The 19845-nt window shown below is 23.4% G+C and overlaps 6 protein-coding genes across 6 annotated transcripts; 5 read left to right on the top strand and 1 right to left on the bottom strand. All coding sequences in view use genetic code 6, as the record gives it.

The window, feature by feature from the left end:
* Positions 1–1046: 1046 nt before the first annotated feature.
* Positions 1047–5160, bottom strand: TTHERM_00300460 (hypothetical protein; the record flags this gene model as incomplete). Its single annotated transcript, XM_001024573.2, has 2 exons — positions 1047–3854; positions 4870–5160. 2 exons carry the CDS (start codon positions 5158–5160, stop codon positions 1047–1049), a joined length of 3099 nt encoding a protein of 1032 aa, XP_001024573.2.
* Positions 5161–5296: 136 nt separating this feature from the next.
* Positions 5297–6335, top strand: TTHERM_000300459 (transmembrane protein, putative; the record flags this gene model as incomplete). The annotated part of the gene is made up of 3 exons (XM_012800156.1): positions 5297–5495; positions 5573–5935; positions 6121–6335. 3 exons carry the CDS (start codon positions 5297–5299, stop codon positions 6333–6335), a joined length of 777 nt encoding a protein of 258 aa, XP_012655610.1.
* Positions 6336–6730: 395 nt separating this feature from the next.
* TTHERM_00300440 (vesicle transport V-SNARE protein amine-terminal protein) lies at positions 6731–7709 on the top strand (the record flags this gene model as incomplete). The annotated part of the gene is made up of 3 exons (XM_001024571.3): positions 6731–7250; positions 7319–7360; positions 7414–7709. The coding sequence occupies 3 exons, from the start codon at positions 6731–6733 to the stop codon at positions 7707–7709; spliced, it is 858 nt and encodes a 285-aa protein (XP_001024571.2).
* A 1305-nt stretch (positions 7710–9014) lies between these two features.
* Positions 9015–14299, top strand: TTHERM_00300430 (hypothetical protein; the record flags this gene model as incomplete). Its single annotated transcript, XM_001024570.3, has 10 exons — positions 9015–9707; positions 9779–9937; positions 10311–10424; positions 10479–10705; positions 10758–10947; positions 10997–11380; positions 11519–11657; positions 11711–12390; positions 12456–12569; positions 13070–14299. 10 exons carry the CDS (start codon positions 9015–9017, stop codon positions 14297–14299), a joined length of 3930 nt encoding a protein of 1309 aa, XP_001024570.2.
* Positions 14300–14940: 641 nt separating this feature from the next.
* Positions 14941–16133, top strand: TTHERM_00300420 (hypothetical protein; the record flags this gene model as incomplete). The annotated part of the gene is made up of 2 exons (XM_001024569.2): positions 14941–15861; positions 16104–16133. 2 exons carry the CDS (start codon positions 14941–14943, stop codon positions 16131–16133), a joined length of 951 nt encoding a protein of 316 aa, XP_001024569.2.
* Positions 16134–17179: 1046 nt separating this feature from the next.
* TTHERM_00300410 (GTP-binding protein YchF) lies at positions 17180–18703 on the top strand (the record flags this gene model as incomplete). The annotated part of the gene is made up of 3 exons (XM_001024568.3): positions 17180–17403; positions 17639–18231; positions 18372–18703. The coding sequence occupies 3 exons, from the start codon at positions 17180–17182 to the stop codon at positions 18701–18703; spliced, it is 1149 nt and encodes a 382-aa protein (XP_001024568.1).
* Between the last annotated feature and the right edge of the window lie 1142 nt (positions 18704–19845).

Genomic DNA, 19845 nt, shown 5'->3' with positions numbered 1-19845 from the left:
TAACTAATTAATTGATTGTTTAATTAATTAATTAACATAATATTAAATTTAAATAGTAAAATATGAAATTTTATTAAAATTTAATGTTTGATTGAATGAATGAAGAAGATAAATGGCAGGAATATTTAATTTGATAGATAAATAGATAGATTATTTTATAATATATCTTAATTAATTTCTATAATTTGATAAATATGTCGCTAAATTAAAAATAAGGAGAATAAATTAAAAAGGTATATTATATATAAATAGACTTTAGTTGTTTTTGAAAATGTATAGAAATAAAGGTAATTATTTGAGAGATCTTAACTAATAAATATTATCTCTCTATTCATAAATCGAATCATTCAATTAATTAATATACAAATAACTCTGCTCATCACAAGAGCAGACTTTATCATTTTAAATATTAGCTTGCTTTGTGTGAAGTGCTTATTACTCATGCTTATTTGTTTTTTTTATTTTTTAATTTATTTTATGTAAAATTTTTTGTATGATTAAAAGAATATTATTTAAAATGTGTATCAGCAAGGCACCTTGTTCACTACATTAATTTTCTAGTTTTTTTTTCTGTTTATAAATTGTTTTTTATTTTGAAAAGTTTTATTTATTTATGTTTTTAAACTAGATAGTTTAGATAGTTGTGTTTTTTATTAAGTGGTGTATGACTCTCATGAGACTTTAACTATTTATTTTTCTTTCTTAGTTAGTATTTTAAAATTTTTAATAAAATTAATTAATAATTATGTGCTTAGTGAGTGAGTTAACCAGTCAGTTAATAAGTAAGTAAGTTAGTTGCTTAATTGAAGAAAGGATAAAGAAAAGTAAAAGCAATTTCGCTGTGAAATTATCAGATGGTAGCCAAGTTATCTATCTGATAATTATTAAATTAATTTATTATTTATTTTAGAATTATTAATGTTATTTATTGAATTTTATTTATGATAAGGTACTCTCTGTCTTTGAAATAATATCTTTGATCACATATACATTATTAAAAAACAATAATTATCATTATCAAGTTGGTATGACATATTCATGTTATTTCAGTAATCAATTATTTCAGTTTCGTCCTTTTCACCAACCTTACTAAACTCTTATTGGCGATTGAAAAAGGTTACTACTCTAGTAAAATAATTTGGATCTAAGTAGGTAGTTGAGAAATCAGAATGTAAACTTGAAAAGGCTTCCTTAAAACTCTCTGGAAAATGTTAGTTTTTAAATTTTTTAGTTATTTTATCTTAAATTATGAGAGTTTTATCTAAAATTTAAGAATTATCTAATTTTTTTATCCTGCTTTTTAAAGAGTTTTGATTACTATTTGAACCAACAACAGGTGTTTTGCTGTTACCATTAGTTTAAGAATCATTGTCTTAGCTGTTTATTTCAAGTTTTTCATTTTCTTGCTTAAATGCACTACCAATTTTAAATTATAGCATAGGTTTAATACTGGTAGAGTTTTATAAGCTAAATACATTTCCCAGGAAAGAGTTTGATTAAGCTGGTTGCTAAAAAAGAGAAGAAGTGTTGAATTATTGAATTGCAGTTTATCCATTCTAGCTATGAGTAGATTCATTCAATTCCTCTAAGTGCTTTTCTATTTCTTCTTCTCTTTCCTTCTTTTATTTATCTTAGTAATTGCTTAGCCTAAGAAATAGGGCAGTTTGATCTTCAAAAGCGCTTTAATTCAAAGGACCTTTTTTCATTTTTTATTTATATTCTTACTCATTTTTTCTGCTTGCTTTTTTTGCTTAAATTTGCTATTTTTAATTTGACTACTCTCTTATTAATTACTATGAAGGCTAAATACCTAAAATTGGTGGTTATTAGGCTAACTTTTGCATATCTTGAAGTGTGAATTCATTTTCATTTTCTTAATCGGCATTATTATCTGGTTTAGCAACAACCGCAGAACCATTATTGCTATTGTAATTATTAATCATATTTTAGTTGAAGGTGTTACTATTTGATACAGGTGAAATTAAACCATGCTATTGATTTTCGCCTACATTTGTCTGAGCCTATAGCTAACCTATCATATTACTGTTCTAGTTAGAAGTGATTACCTCATCTTGTATCTTAGAGTATAAGGTAGTCATATTATTAGGTACCTTTTGTGGGGGCTATAATGTTTGATTTGTAGCTTGTTATTGCTATTAAGATTATCCTATTGCTTGCTACTATTATTATATATGTGTTTCAGCTTTTCCATTTAATTTTGATCTTTTCTTTTTCTTTGTTTTGCTTGGATCATTTTATAAATTTGTTTAGCTGTTGATTGTAGGTTATTCAGCATAAGTACTACTGTTGACTTATACAGAAGTAGAATGAGTTAATAAATTTAATGTGGTGTTACCGTTGATACTGTTTGCATTATTTATATTATTTGTATTATTATTATTATTATTGTTGTTGTTATTATTGATATTTGAAATATTTTAAATAGGTTCTTAAATTTATTATATCTGTTAACTAGGAATATTTATCATATTATGAACGGAATTAAGCACTTGGGGTAAGGCTGATGGATTAACTGTAGGATGGTAATGATGCTACGGTTATTGAGGAGGAACTTAATGAGCGATATTTTAAAAATTATTAGCTGCTTAATTGGACTGTAAATTTAATCCTTGAATTTAAAAAGCTGGATTTTTTATATGAATAGATTGAATTCCCAGAGCTTAAGCTGCTGCTGCTGCTGCCTACTGTGCAGATATATTATTTTGTGTTTAGAATTATTACTACTCTATTGAGCGATTCGTAGTCTCCTCAAGATTTTATTATTATTGAACATTTTGATTTACTAAACTAACTTCTTCAGGATTCTTTCTTTAAAGTTAAATTATATTGCTATTATTTGTAATTAGAATTGTTTTCCCATTATTTCCATTTAACTCTTGTTGTGCTGGTTTTTAAAAATTACTCATATCAAGTGATGATTATGGAAGAATTTAATTTGTTTAGCTTGACTATTTTCTTGGGGTAAATGAAGCTACAATAGGAGTCTGGTTGCTTTAAATATTTTAATTCTAACTAGAAACTTAGTTGCTTCTTGATGAATTTTATTTGGACATTTTACCTTCTGAAGATATCACTTGTATGTTACTGATAAGACCGCTTTCTTGAGGATTAGGTAGATTTTACATACTATATTCCTTTTATTTCTTTTATGTCTTTTTTCTCTTGCCAGCTTGATTACCCATTAGTAAGGGATTGTTTGTTGTATTGCTGTTAGGGCCATTCATGTTATTTTAAGAAATTCCATTCATTCCTTACTGAGAATTAATATTACTCATATTTGAATTACTTATAGCATTGCTTCTATCATCCTAGTTATCATACGAGCATGAATCAGAATCATCGTTTGTGACTATAATATTGTTTTATTACTAACTAGAGTATTAAACCATATTTGCTTTTTGAGCATATTATTAGTAATACAATTATTACTACTATTAATTTAAGAGTGCACCATTTTATTAAGTTGATAAAGGTAAATTCATGGTATAGTTTTCTGATTAGTTGCTTAGAACTACATTTAGATTATTTTATTAGTCAATTTATATAGCATTTACTATTCTTTCGAGACCACCAATTGATCCATTAGTTTAATATTATTACTAAACCTGAGCTAGCTATTACTATTGTTACTATAACTATTACTGCTAAAGTTGCTATTATGATTATTATTGAAATACCGAAATTTATACTTATCCATTTAATTTCGCTGAGGAAGAATTAGTGGAAGTTGAAGGTTATTAATTACTAGTTTCTTTGAGGGTAGGCTTATGGTTTTATTCATGCTCTATCGATGAGTCAGATTGAGGCGTTTTTTTTTCTTCTTGCTTTTTTACCTATTGAAAATAAGAAATATAAAAACATTAATTATAAATTAAGACATGCCTTATTAAGAATATATATAATCTATTCTAATTTGATTATATCGAAAGCCTCTCGTTACTATAAAATATAGAAAAAAAATCATGTTAAGTCAGGATTGATTGGTGAAATTTTAAACAAATTGCAAATAATTATATTTTATTTATAAAATATATTCGTATTCCCATTTCGTTTATTTTATAAATAAAGCAAATAATACTTTCACTAAATTTTCTCTAGAAAAAAAATAACAATTTTCTTATTAAATCAGAGATTTTTTTAATTAGATTTTTCTTTTTTTATCTATAACACTTTAAACTTGTTTGTTTATGCTGATATATATATATATTTATTTCTTTCTTTCTTTCATACTTAAGTGCTTTCTAATTTAATCTTAGTTATGCTGAAATAATTATTTCTTTCATATTTATTTAAGTATAATCTCATTTTTTATCTTAAGATAGTGCTTCTTGCTGAATTTACTTGCATTACATTTAATCGAAATTTATTTTCTTGCATTTTCTCTACAGATTTTTAGTAAAAAAGAGTTAACTTTTTTATGTGTGCTAATAGAAAAATCTTAAAATCAATCAGCATGTACTAAATAAAATATAAGATTTTTATGGATAGCTAGCTATTCGTTTAGTTCCATTTGTGTCATAATAAACTTATTTCTATTGCTAATAAAATGGATTGTATTGTTTAACAAACAAATCTTGAAATAACACTTGGATATTTAAAATCAGACATCCATCTAGCAGAAAAAGAAGTAATTCATCACTAAAAATCAAACAAAGTTGTTGATTCAACCGCGAATACTGCATCGAAAATCCCTTTACACTAATTTGAATGCCATAATTAACTACTTTTCCTCCTACTTTTGGCTAATTATGGAGGTTGATTGAGGATTCGATATAATGCAAATTTACAGATATGATATTTGAAAGTTAAAATAATGAGATAATCTCTAATTTTCAATTGATATGTTACCTTTTTACGACCTTTAGTACTTTACTTAAAGGGTTAACTCTCACTCAGGCTTATTTGTTATAAAATTTTTTTCATTTCTCTTTTGGAAATATTATCTTGGTTAGTAGGATTCTGAATATTTTATTTAGCTGTGTTTCTCACTTTACCTACTCCAGTTTCAGAATTTTTTAAATCGAAGCTCTGCTCATCTTGCATATTTTTCTTATTGGCAGCGTTAGAAACAGTATAACTGCTATTTTATTCTTCAGAATCCATCGAGACGTCCACATCAATCTCTTGCTCGTCAGCCATTGTTTATAAATCGTTTATATTTTATTTATAAGTAATAATGTTGCTAATGTTGTTTTGATGTCTATCAAACAATCAGGAGAAGAATGAAGTTAAAACTTAAATAAAAATGTCCAACAAGGTTTTTTTCAGTTCTTAGATGAATAAAAGTTTATTGTTTCAGTGTTTTTTGTTTTCCCACTTCAGATTTATATTAATTCTACGTTATTTACTGTATATCGATCGATAGTGTATCGTGAGATTTATATTATATTGTTTTCTATCAATATAAACTTATCAATTTATTTGCAATCTCTTCTATTCTTTTTTCCCCCTTTCTTAGGAATAATCACTTTGTTGTATTTTGTTATAATTATTAATTTCAAATGTTTTGTTTTAATTTTATTTATATTATTATTGTTAATAAACTAAAAAGAAATTTTTCTTTTTCTTTTTTTTTTTAATTAATTAATTATTTATTTATTTATATTTTTTCCTTCATATTATTTAATTTTCCATTTCCCCTTATAAATTGTATTTAGTCTAATAAATTTCAAAATTATCTAATTTTTCTCCTCAGCTTGCATGTTTGATTGCTTACTTGCTTAAGACATATTAACAATAGTTTGCTAACAACTACATATCTAAACCGTATTCATCATGTACACTCCACTCCGTCTTCTCTTCTATAATATCTTTTCAATTACTAGATTGTTTTTCTTTTCTTATTTGGCATATCCTTTTAATTATTGCATAATAATTGTAATATACTTCTAAATCTTGACTATTTAGATTAAAAGTATCTATTTTTTATCTTATCATGACTTCTTCTCTTACTTTTTTTAACTTATTTTTTTGAAAAAACTAAAGAATAAAGTTGATTTGGTACATACATTCAATTTTATTAAATGTTTTATATTATTTTGCATTCATTGTAATAGATTTTTTGTACAAATCTTGATTCTTATCTAATTAATTTTCTAGCTTTTCAACTAATATTTAGACAAAATCACATTCTGCATCGAATTGACTAGAGCAAAAACTGTAAATCTTTAATATTATAATTTGATTTTATATTCTTAGTGATTTTTACTATTATCATTTCTTGCTTCTCACTATAATTAAAAAATTTACATAGATTGATTGCTATACTTAAAAAAATAAAGCTTCGAATTTTCATCATAGCTAAAGATACTTGATGATTGTAAATAAAATAAAATAAACTGAATTCAAAGTTTTGATAAATTAAAGGCCATAATTTACATAGTTAAATCTTAATAAGATCTTCAAAAATAAAATATTTATCATAAATATGGAACAGTTAAATAGTAGTTTTTAAAATTATAATTCACTTTTTAAAAAATATTCTAAATTAAAAGGTCCTCCTACACTCATTAAAATAATTTTTAAGTGTAAAATAAAAAGATTTAAGTTTATTTATTTTCTAAAATTTTAATTCGAAATTATCAAATATTTTATGAAGTTTTTTCAAAATTATTTGAGAGGTTTGTGTAAATATTTAGAGTATAATAAATCTATTTAAATATAATGTTATTATATCTGATAGGTTTTGCTTTAATTTTATCTATTTCTAATGAACAGTTTAAATGCTTGGCATTTCAGAATTATTCAATTTTTTCATGCTATTATTATTATCTTATTGATTTAAGAGATCTTAACAATTTCATGCTAAAAATTATAATCAAATAAACAACTATTAGTTATTAATAACTTGTAAAATATTAATATGAGTTCTATTGAAGAATAAGATGAAAACATAGAAAGCTAATTTGTCGAGCTAGAAAAGTTAATTGAAAAAATAAATAATGTTGAGGGATAATAAAGATAAAATAGAATTAAAAATTGTGAACTTAAGCTGAGAAATATTTCTACTGATTTGGAAACCTTTGACTTCGAAATAAGTAATTTAGATAGACATGAAGAAGATAAATATAGAGTAAAGCATGAAAAGTACATTAAAAAGCTTAAATTGCTAAAAAATGAGTTTGAATTAAAGAAGAATGAAGGCAATGAAGCCGCCGAAAAGCTATTTGGAGATAGAAAATAAAAATATCAAGAAGATTTAGAAAAAGTTGATATTAAAAAGATGGATTGTAATTTTAGAAAAAATTAAGAACAACATATGGATAAATATCTAATATTTTTATTTTAATTAAAATAGAGGACTAGATGATTTAGTATGCAAACGATGTATAAATGGATGGTAAATCATTTTAAATTGTTTATTTTGCCTTAATATTTGTTAAATATAAATAGGTGAAAAAAGACTAAGGGAAATAGAAGGAGTTTTGGTTGAAGACATTGAAATAGCTAATTAAATCACTATCGAATTAGATAGATAAATAGATAAGCTAGATTCAATTAATTAAAATGTAATGGACACACAAAGTATGTTAAAAAGAACAGGAAAACTAATTACTTATTTTGCTAAATAAGTCTCCACAGATAAAATTCTCATGTGTCTCCTATGTACTATTGTTGTAGTAATAGTTGTACTCATTATTCTTTCTGCTACAGGAGTTGGGAATGGTAAATTTCATATTCCAGTATGAATTAGTGAGTCTTAGAAAAAAAATAAAAGTATGTCTCATCTAAAACACTCAAAGATAATAAGACATTCATAAATATAACTTTATAGATAAATTACAATCAAATAAGCTTTTAAAATAAAAGATAATATCTTTCATTTTTAAACTATACCATAATAAAACTTAATATAATAGTTAATCCAAAAAAAGCATCCATTTTTGTGTTAACAAATAGAAGATATATAAGTGTTCAACTAATATCTCGAAAATGAATTAATCATTATTTAGAAATCTATACTTTTAAATTTTTTGAATGTAACTCTTTAAAGAAGTATAAAAATACTAATCCATATTATTTATTTATTAACAAAATTAAAATGTATAGTCTAGGGATTTAAAAACATATTCAATATAATTTTATTTTCAATTCTTAAAAAATTAAATGTTTTTTTTCAAAGCTTAAAATTATGATAAAATAAAATAAATAAAATCTTATTTTCTATTTTAAAAATATCTAATAATTTAATAAAATGATCTCATTTATTATTTTATAAGGACAAAAAATCCAAATTTTTACTTTTTACTTACTGGTTAAAAAAATTTTAAATTAGAAATATTGAATTCTTTAAAGAAAATGCTTAGAATTCTAATATAAATATTTTATTGCTTCATAAAATATTTCTTTGATTATACTCATCTAATTTTACAAATATTTATATAAAACAAATCTATGTATTTCATAAATAGTTTTTCTAAATTCTATTAAAACGGAAAATTTGGATTTCAAAAAATATAAAATTGTGTATTTAATATTTATAAATTTAAGTCTTAATAACACTACTGGCTCAGAGTTTATTTTAATATTAGAAAAGACATATTAAAAATTCAAATTTATGGAGTCATTAGAAATGTTAAGTTTAGTCAGTCGTAAGAAGGCATTTATTTGAAGAACTGATTTGTTTTTTAAAAAATCCAGTATAAGTCAAAGGTATATTTTTATTAACATTTATTAAATGGTTGGAAAAGAGATTTATTGAGATTCATATTTAGATACTATACTATCAATTTGAGAATAATTTGCTAAGCCTTAAAATTGATATTTTAACATGAGGTTGCAGCTATTTTAAGTATGTTGGTTGGTTGAATATTAAAAAAGTTAAGTAAAAATATTAATCTAAAATCTATTTGTTTTCAATATAATAAAAAAAATTTAATCTTAAATAAGTTTTTAATAAATAACTCATACTAATTCATATTATAAATAAACACATACCTTATTAAACTTATACTAGAATTTTATTGCAAACAAACTTAAATACCCTATATAAAATGTATTCCTTAATTAAAAACCAAAACACTCATAATAATAATCATAATAATAAATTTACTAAGATCAGTCTCACTCCTACTTCTTCTCCTACAAAAAAATCAGTGATACAAGATGCTCTTCAAAACAAAGAAATAAATTATTTTAACTTTAATGATGATGAAAATCTCAATGATGCTATGAAGCAAAATTTAAAGGAAAAGAGATTTTTTATGACCTAGAACTTCTCTAAAGTTAAATTTTAGGCTAAGCAGTTCGAATCTAAATTTACTGGAAAAAGGGCTAAATCTGAAGCAAATATTTTGAAAGACTTGTTAAAAGAAGATTAATAAGAAAAGAAGTCTCTTAAGAAATAAGACTCATATATGTTCTTAGATATGATGCTTTAAAATAACTTTATTTAAGGAAACTTTAAAGATTATATTGTTGGATCTGCTGAAGATTAGCCCTATTTGCTCAAATAAAAATAAACAGAGTTTGCAATTAGAAATTACTCTAATGAATTACCAGTTTTGCCTAAACCAATAAGTCTGGTAGACTAGCTTTAAAAGGATAAATAAAAATCTTTCCGCAGCTAGAATTTATAGATTAACATAAATGGCTACGGATTAAGTGATATGCATGCTCCTTTTTTAGTAAAAACATTAAAACACAAGCCAGTAAAATCAGTAGAAATTGGTAATAACAATTTCAAGGTAGAAATTTTAACTTTCTAAACCTTATTTTATATATTTTAAGCTAGATGCAAAGTAAAATTTATAAATAGGACAAAGGCATAGAGATGATTTTATCTGAATTGATTAATTATGAGACCTAGTCTTTAGATTTGTCTTTTAATACCTTTACTTTTAGAATCATGGATTCGTTTTAGAATGTGCTATCTTAAGAGTATTCTCTCAAAGATCTAAATTTAGAAGGAAACAAGGTGAATAAAAAAAACTACTTATAATTATTAATTGATAAATATCAATAAATAAAATTATAATCAAAATCAATCCCAAATCCCAAGTATTTGAAAAAATTACCAATTTTTTAAATTGGTTGAAATAGATTTTTAAATTAAGGAATATTTGTTTCTTTATTTATTTATTTACTTACTTACTATCTTTCATTTAGGTATTTTAAGGTAATAAAAAATTAATTGCCAAAATAGATTAAATTTAACATAAAATAAGAAATTTTAAAATCACAAAATGCTTGTTTTAAAATTGAATAAAGCTATAAAGATTAATATTTTTTAATGAGAAATTCTCCTTGAATTAATGGTTACTGATTTTATTTTAAAATTTTTTTTAAAGTTAGGAGATGCTGCTATTGAAAAAATCTCTAAGTATGCCTTACATTTAGAAATTTTAAATGTAGCTAATAATTCGATTACTAATTAAGGTGCTATATACTTAAATAGAATGCTCGTAAATTTGTTTATTTAATTGTTTTGAGATTTATAATTTATATTCTATGAGCAGAAAGGCTAAACCAGACTAAGAGAACTCAAGCTACATTGGAATAGAATAAATGGCATTGGAGGTAAATTAATTGCTGAGGCACTTTACCACAATGACTATCTTAAGGTCTTAGATATTTCATATAATTCCATGGGAATAGGTGATCCAGAATGCTCTGTCTATTGGGCAAAAATGCTTAGTAAGGACTCAAAATGTGGTTTGATACATTTAGATTTGTCTTATAACAGGTAGCTATTTATTTTTATTTTTTTTTATAACTAATACAATTTTACTTCTAAGATTTGATGAGGTGTCTTCTAAAATTATATCAAATGAGCTAAGAAATAATAACACAATTTATGGGTTACATTACAAAGGTAATAGTGGAGAAATAGATTGTCAAGGCTTCCTAGTGAATATTAACTCTTGCGAATAAAATTCATTAAAGCAGGAATAAGAGATTCAGTCAACTTTTAGAAGGATGAAAACAGTAATTAAAATATTAGATTTTTTCATTGGTTTAATATTATAATTTTAAGTCTAATGAGATAAAAGGTAAGTTTGGAGTGATGGAGAATTGCTGGATATGTGAAGGATGGCAAGAAAAAGAGTTTCTTTGGAATCCAATTTTTTCTGGTCCTGTTGAGCTTCCTCCTGTTTTTATTCACTTTAATTTTGATGGTTACAAACCACATTAAATGAAATATATTAATTTTAACGGAAGGAAGTATTTTTCTCTTTTTTAGATGGTTCCTCCTAATACTAAAATTTTATATTTCTTTACTGCAGCAGGCAACTAACTTCATGCCAAAGATTAATAGTGGACTATTTAAGAGGCAACAATTACTATACAATTTGCTGATAAATCCAAAGAATGCTTCTTAAATAAATTAAATATTTTAAGGTCATCTGTGAGCAACTAAGTAAGATTTTAAATATTCTAATCACATATTTACAAAAATTAAAATATTTAATTTTCTTAATTTACCATGAAAAAAATAATCTTTATTATTGAAAGAACCTTCTTAAATATTAATTTTTTAAAAAACCTATTTTTATAGCTTTACGATAGCGAATATACCATGTCTATAGATTGTATCCCAAGAAAATAAGAACTAGAAGCTTTTATGCCTAAGTAGTAATTACTTAATTTCTAATGGGACATATAGAATTCAGTTTTCGAAGATCGAGTCAAGAATAGTAAAAATATTTGTTTGATTCCGAAATATTATTTAAAATTATTTTTTAAAAAGTACGAGATGATAATTTCTATAATTAATGCTTTGATTTTGATTGGAAATGGGGTGTTAGGCTAGCCAGAGTTGTTAAGGAGGTGGATTAATTGGAAAAACTAAGAGTTTATCTTAAACCTCATTACTAAAAACTTATTAAACTTTATAAATATTATGCATCATATTAGCCAAATGGTGAGTTGTGGTGTTGGAACTAATAGATTTATTAAGATTTTGTTGTTGAAGCTGGTATTGTTGATGGAAGATATTTTAAAATAAAAGATAGTCTCTTATGTTTCATTATGTCAAACAACTTAGCAGAAACTAAAACTCATCCTCAATTATTTAATGAATATCAGCTTATGTTAAATCCAGAAAATTGTTTGATTAGATATTAGATGATGGAAATATTTACTTTAATAAGTATTGATAAATATATAAAACCAGGGTTGTGTAAAACTCTAGTTGATGCAGTAGAAACATTGTTTAAGCATGGACTTGGAAGTATAATAGATAATATTCCAGACAGCTAGGAGTGGAGAGATAATAAATTATATACTGAAAAAGTAGATAGTATAATAAAATTATATTACTAGCTCTTCCAGCAGTTATTCAACAAATACAGTAAAAGAAGAGATCCTAAAGATGTGATGGGACTCTTTGATTTTAAATAATTTTTATCAGACTACAAATTCATAGATGTAATTTAATTCTGTTTATTGGTTTGCTCAAATAAAAATAATTTTATTGTTAATTTAATTAATAGCTTGATGAAAAATCTATTAACATTATATTTAACTCAAGTCTGCCTATTTAAATAGATGAATTAAACAAATAAACTCATATGCAAATGGATCTAATGTCCTTTATAGAAGCATTGGTAATTAATTTCATCATCTTTCTTCAATATTAAATTTGATTTAAAAAAATTTAAGTTTTAATTAGAAAATTAAAAATAAAATTCAACTTTGTAAAATTAATTTTGATAAATTAATAAAATATTTAGACAGAAAGTCTAAAAAAAAAAATAAATATTTTTTATAATTCTTAATTTTATTTATTATATAATTATTAAATGTTTACAATAATTATAATTTAACAAAATTATTTAGAGAAATTAACAAATTTTTAAAAAGCTTTACTTACAAGAAATGATAATTTAATAAAGAAAAATATATTTTTATTTTAAATTTAAACCTAATAAAAAAACTACTTCAATATATTTTTCATTTATCTAAACTATTTTATTGTGGAATTTAGCTAAAATTTAAATGCTGAAAATAAAAAGTAAATATTAAAAATTTTACAATTTGATTTGAGTATTCTTTAATTATTCAAAATTGATTTATTTAAAACAATTTTTTTAAATTTAAAATTTAGGCAAGAATTGCTGATTAATATAGCTTTTTACCTTATAAATAAGAGTAAGATAATTTTTGGACGAAAGAGAAATGCTAGGAAAATCCATTACATATTAAATTTGAATCTTTCATATAAAAATTGATAAAAAATTCTAACAATATTAGCTTCTAAAATGAATTTGATTATTAAGATAATAGCATGTTTTTAGAGGATTTTGAATCTATTAAACATGGAAAATAAATATTAGAAAAAACTAGAAAAATGATACAAAAAAAAGTAGTAGGAACAATATCAACTATCTTAATGATGAAAGGAAAAAAGGATAAAGAAAAAACCTACAGTCTAACTAATTAGGTTCCCTCTTCATTTAACATAGGAGCAGGGTAATAAAATTCTAAAGATTAAATAATCAACCAATAATAAAGTGGTTCATTTTTTAACATCAAGCTTAAAAATATTTCTCAAGGAATAAATTAAGATAGCAGCTCACAAAGGTTAAATACAAATGAATAAGATAATTAAGAAAAAAGTGTTTAAGATGAATCAAAATAAGATAATTAACATAAACGTAATTCAGAAGATGCTTCAATATTTAGTTCTCGTTAAAATATCGAAGTAGAATAAATAAAAGAACATCCTCCTTAAAAAAAAAGAAGCTTAATATATATTTAAACTAAAAACTTAAAAAGAGAAACAAGTTTAGGGAGCAGCAGATAACCTCCTTCACCTGCATATAGTGGAAATCAAAAATTAGAAAATAATAGCAGTATTAAGTTTAGTGCAAGAGATTTAAGTGATATAAAATCGAGTAGAAGAAGTGGTTCCAATAATAATTTAGAGACAAAGTAATAAGTAAAACATATAGAATTTGAAACACCTATCAGCAAAACTATATCATTAAATAGTACTCAAATAAATGAAAGTATCCAGAAAAAACCTGTATAGGAACCAATAATAAAAGTAAATTTTAATTCAAGAAGTAAAATATAATCGAACTCCCCTTCAACTGCCGTTTCTTCACTAACTTCCAAAAGTAATGCAACGAACAGAGTTAACTTTTTCCCTAAAAAAACAGCATACGATATAAATGAAATCAAAAAGAGTGTGTTTACATTAACTTAATCTTAATTAGATTTAAATACACCAAGTGTCTTAGTAACTCAGAATTCTTACTTACATAGCCCTATAAAAGTTATGAATTAAAATAAAAATACTATCAAAAGAAAAAGTCTTAACAAAATAATATGAAACAAAAGAATTAATTAATATATTAATAAAATTAATTATTTAGAGTTATTTAAATTAAAAAACTTTAGACAGTTGAATAAACTGCTTTAAAAACATATAAAAACTTAACAAACAAACATACTAATTAAATTATTTATCTTCTTTATTTTATTAATTTAAAATGATTCATATATATATAATAGTTAGCTAGTTCTTATAAAATCATTTTGAAAATATCCCAATCAATAAATCGGATTTTAAAAACAATAAAATATGGTTTAAGATATTATTTTAAATTGTGTGTAAAGTTAAAATTAATTTTTATTATATTTTAAGAATTATTTATAAGTAAAAAATATGTAATTACTCTGCTTAGCATTTATTTAGTATTTGATAAATTAATGGAAAAAATTATTATTGACACAAAGCAATCAATATCCACCATAAATTGATTTTGTATTTATAATTTTTGTGATAATTAATTAGGATATTATTAATAATTTTTTAGAATAAGTCATTGAATTATTTTGCTTTTAAAATTTGAAAATAAGATATTTATTTATTTAAGAAGTAACATAAATAAATTCTTATTTATTTATTTATAAACTAGAAACCTATTTGGTGAAGAGTGTAAATTAAGAATTACTTTTACTGCCTTAAATATGGATGATTCATTATCCATAAAATCTATTAATTAAAAAAATTAACATCCCCTTAAAAAGCTCTCTTTGCAAACATTTAAAAAATCTAAATAAAATCTTAATATTGATGATAAAGATGATGATGATAATAACTTAAGCAATAATAACATCTCTTTTATTCCTTTAATAAAAGAAAATAGCTTTTTAATGGGGAATAATGATGAATATAGTGAGCTCAATAGCAATAGATAGAATTTTGTTTAACGGTAAGATGACTAACTTGACTTGAAAAATGATAATTTAGAATTTTAATAAATTAATTTAAAAGAAGATTAAAAAAATAATTTAGATACATAAATGATATTAAAGGACTTAGAATTAGCTCAGGATCATAAGGAAAATAACTACCTTAATGATGAACTGAAGACAAATTATAAATAAATGGAATCAGTTTCAGAATTAAATAATTCATTTAATATCTAAAAAAAATTTGATTCCTTGTATGAAAATAATAATTAGCCTTTGTAAGTAGAACATTAAGAAGATAAAAGAGAGTAAAACAATGATTTAGAGGAAAATAATAGAACTAAAAAACTTCAAAAGAAAAGAAAAAGACATGAGGTCCTTTCTGATCCTAATTTTGAGGATCTTACTAAGCTAGATTTTGAATTCAATCATTCTTAATTAGAATAGTCTACAAATGAAAAAAAAATAAAATAAGAAGAAGAAAATCCAAATTAGAATTAAAATTTTGTAGCTTTTGATTATGAAATGTTCTAGCGATAGAAAGAGATAATTTAATTGATTACAAAGAAAAATATTTCGGTTAAAAATATAAAAATTAAAAAATTTGTTGATTTTTGTATTAGCTTTCTTCCCTTTGAAATGGGAAAAATATAGTTGGAAGGAAATATTAATTTACTTAGTGATTTTATGAAGGGAGTAATTATTCCTTATATTTTAATTCTTAATCACTATGAAACTAATAAACTACTTCCTATAATGGATAAGATTAATTAGTATAAATACAGATAATATTGTTATAATAAAAATGTTGATTTCAAATAATAATATAATATTGTTAATGACCACATTTTAATTAGGATGTGCAAAGAATTGCAATGGCGAATACTAATTTATAATTCTTTAGTTATCTTTCTACTTATATTTTTCTATATATACAGAATTGCTATTTTAATATTTAATTACAGTGATTTTTAGGAATTTAATGACGGGAATCTTAAGTATCCCTATACTGGTTTGGATAAATCTTGCATAGCTATTTAGGTTCTTTATTTAGTTTCTATCACTTTATTATTAGCTTTTAGTATAAAGGGTCTTTTGTTTTATATTAAGAAATATATTAGACTAACTTTGGTTTTCTTTGCAATTAGTTTTTTTTTTAATATTCTGGCATTCTGTTTAACATTATCTCTTTTCTAAAAGAGGCGCCCATAAAATTGGAGATTATCCAATTCTGCTTAAAATCACTAAATTGCTATTTTTAGTTTCAACACATTTAGTATTATTTTAGGAATCATAGCTACTTAGTTTACATTAATTTACTGCAAAAGAATAGAATGTTTTCTTCAAATAAGATAAACAAAGGAATTGCTTGATTTATGAATAAAGAAAAGGTCTACCTTATTAAAACTGAATTTGTAATCCTAAAATGAAAAAAATATTATAATAAAATAAACCTAAATTTAGTACAAAATTAAACTACCTTTAAAAATTTGCTATTACTAAAATAATAGTTAATTAATTAATAAAAATATTAGTGTATATTAAAAATTAATGAAATTAAAAATGATAGAATTTAATAGATACAATCAAATTAGATATTTAGAAAGGCAAGTAGAAATGATTAAAATAAATATATTCAATTTAATTAGATAGAAGCAATTAATGGAATTAAATATAAATATTGAATGAATAAATGAATTAATTTATAAATTTATAAGAATTTGTTATAAATTTTAGAAAATTAAAAAGCAAAATTAATTTAGAAAAGTTAGAAGAGTAGAATCTTTAATTAAAAATGAAATATATATCTATATCTATCTATCTCTTTATATAATTTAATGTTTTGTTTTTCTCTTTATATTTTTGTAATGAAATAAGGCGTGCAGTATAAATTTAGAGGTTGATTAAATCAAAAAAAAATAAAAATTTTTTAGTAAAAATTATAATTAAAAACTTAAAAAGATACATAAATTAATTAGTATATCCAAAAAATATAGAAAAAAAAGGAAAAGAGATGCCTCCCAAAAAAGAAGAACCCGTCAAGAAAGTTAAGTTAGGTCGTCCCGGTAATACCTTAAAAATGGGTATTGTAGGTCTTCCCAACGTTGGTAAATCTACCACTTTCAACTTGTTATCCAACCTTAACATCCCCGCTGAAAACTATCCTTTCTGCACAATTGATCCTAATCTTGCTAAGGTCTTTGTAGATGATGAAAGATTTGACAAGCTTTGCGAAATGTAAGTTTGATCATTACTTTATCAGTTTATTTAAAAAAATATAAAATAGCAATAAAGCATTGTTATGAAATTATTTTATAAATTGGTGGATTTTATTACTTAAAATATACTTATAATCACTATTTTGATTTTTTGTTAAAAATGAAAAAAAAAAAAAAAAAAATAACTCTTAAGTGAGAAATCTTTTGCTGTAAAATCAGCTATTAGATAATTTATTTTTTCAATTAACATATAGTCATAAGCCCAAGTCTAAGGTTCCCGCTACTTTGAGTATTATGGATATTGCTGGTTTAGTTCCTGGTGCCTCTAAGGGTGAAGGTTTAGGTAATGCTTTCTTAAGTCACATTAGAGAAACTGATGCTATCTACCACGTAGTTAGAGCTTTCGATGATCCTGAAATTACTCACACTGAAAACGAAGTTAATCCTGTTAGAGATATGCAAATTATTAGTGATGAATTAGTTTACAAAGATTAAGAAATCTTGGGTAAGAGATTAGAAGAAGTAAACCATAAAATTAATAGATTCAATGATAAGGATGCTAAAGAAGAAAAAGAAATTTTAGATAAAGTTGATGCCTTATTAAAGGCTAAGAAATGGGTTCGTACTGCTGATTGGAATGCTACTGAAGTTGATATTCTTAATAAATATATGTTCTTAACTTCCAAGCCTGTTGTCTATCTTGTCAATCTTTCTTCTGAAGATTACATGAGAAAGAAAAACAAATGGCTCGTTAAGATCAAGGAATGGATTACTACTAACTGCCCTGGTGAAATTATTCCTTACTCTGCTGACCACGAAAAGCAAATTCTCGAAGGAAAGCAAGATTGTAAATAAATTATTTCAAAATTAAGTTTTACATTTATTTATAGGTTAGATGAGTTATATTTAAATTAATGACCATAATATATTTTTGATAATAAATTGGAAACGACTGATTTAATACTTTTTTAAAAATAAAAAAAAAAGCTAAGACTTCTATGATGAGCAGAATTATTAAAACTGGTTACAAAGTTTTAGACTTGATTTACTTCTTTACAGCTGGTCCCGATGAGGTTAGAGCTTGGACTGTCCGTGCTGAATCTAGAGCTCCTTAAGCTGCTGGTGTTATCCACACTGATTTCGAAAAGGGTTTCATTTGTGCTGAAATCATGAAATACGATGATTTCATTGCTGCTGGCTCTGAAAATGCAGTTAAGGCTGAAGGTAAATACTACTAAAAGGGAAAAGAATATGTTGTTCAAGATGGTGATATTATTTTCTTCAAATTCAATGTTTCCAAGGATGGTAAGAAAAAGTGATAGCAGATATAAAACATAATTAAAGCAAATATATATTATTAAATATCTATTTAATAGCTATACATAAATAAATACATAAATCTTAATAGTATAGATACATGTTTTTTATAATTACTGCAAATAATAATATTGATGATTATTTTTGCTATTTGCACTAAATAAATTAGAAAAACCCTTTAAGATTTTATTTAAAAATTATTAAAAATTTCAATGAGCATTGCTTTTATGATTTTATATTAAAATCAATTCATTTAGATTAGAATTGAAACATTAAATAAATAGATTTATTTTTGTTTGATTTCCTATAAAAATGATTTTAGAATTAACTGTCCGCATCTATGAAATTTGTTTATTTATTTTTTAAAATTTTAGCAAATAAACAATATTCTGAAAATCATTAAAATTAATTTAACAATCTTAAGCATTTTATTGATAATTTTACAAGTAAAAGCATATAATTAAATAATTTAGTTTTAATAAGCTTAATTTTACAATTTAAAAAAAGCAATGAGAATTTTAAATAAATGAAGTATTTTATTAAATAAATTTGATTAAGATAAAATAAAAGCAAGAATAATATACCACATCAAAAACTATTAATTTGGTATATAAAATCTGTTTATATAGAAATTAATTAATTTAAAATTGATCTAATTATCTAAAAAATATTTAATTTTATATTTTATTTACTAATAATAATTAAAAAATAAGAAATACATAATTTATTTCAATTTTATGAATCTTTATTTAGTTGGTTAGTTTTTTTTTTTCAGATTTATCTATTTTAGGCTTCCAATATAACTCCTTTGTAATATGTTTCATAACTTTTGATTAATTTAATAGTATTTCTTTAATTGTATTGATATAAAACATGTTATGGTTTTTAAAAAAAACTCATTGAATAACCTTAAAATCTTTAAAAATCATTATTTTTTTTACTCTTTTCTTCATCAAGCTTGTCTGAACTAAAGTGTTAATTAAACTTTTATGGGTATTAAGTTTAAATAAGATTTAAGGCGAACATGCCTACAAGCTATTGTCTATAGTCAGCTCCACCTCTGTTGGTTCTCAAAAAATAACCTGAAAGCAGGGTTGTTAAAACATAGTATGCTATGATACCAGGAAAACAATAAACAAGTATG

Source organism: Tetrahymena thermophila (assembly GCF_000189635.1).
Source record: "Tetrahymena thermophila SB210 genomic scaffold scf_8254379, whole genome shotgun sequence".
Taxonomy (NCBI): domain Eukaryota; phylum Ciliophora; class Oligohymenophorea; order Hymenostomatida; family Tetrahymenidae; genus Tetrahymena; species Tetrahymena thermophila.
The sequence above is the reverse complement of the archived record's forward strand: the minus strand, read 5'-3'. Positions and strand labels throughout refer to the sequence as shown.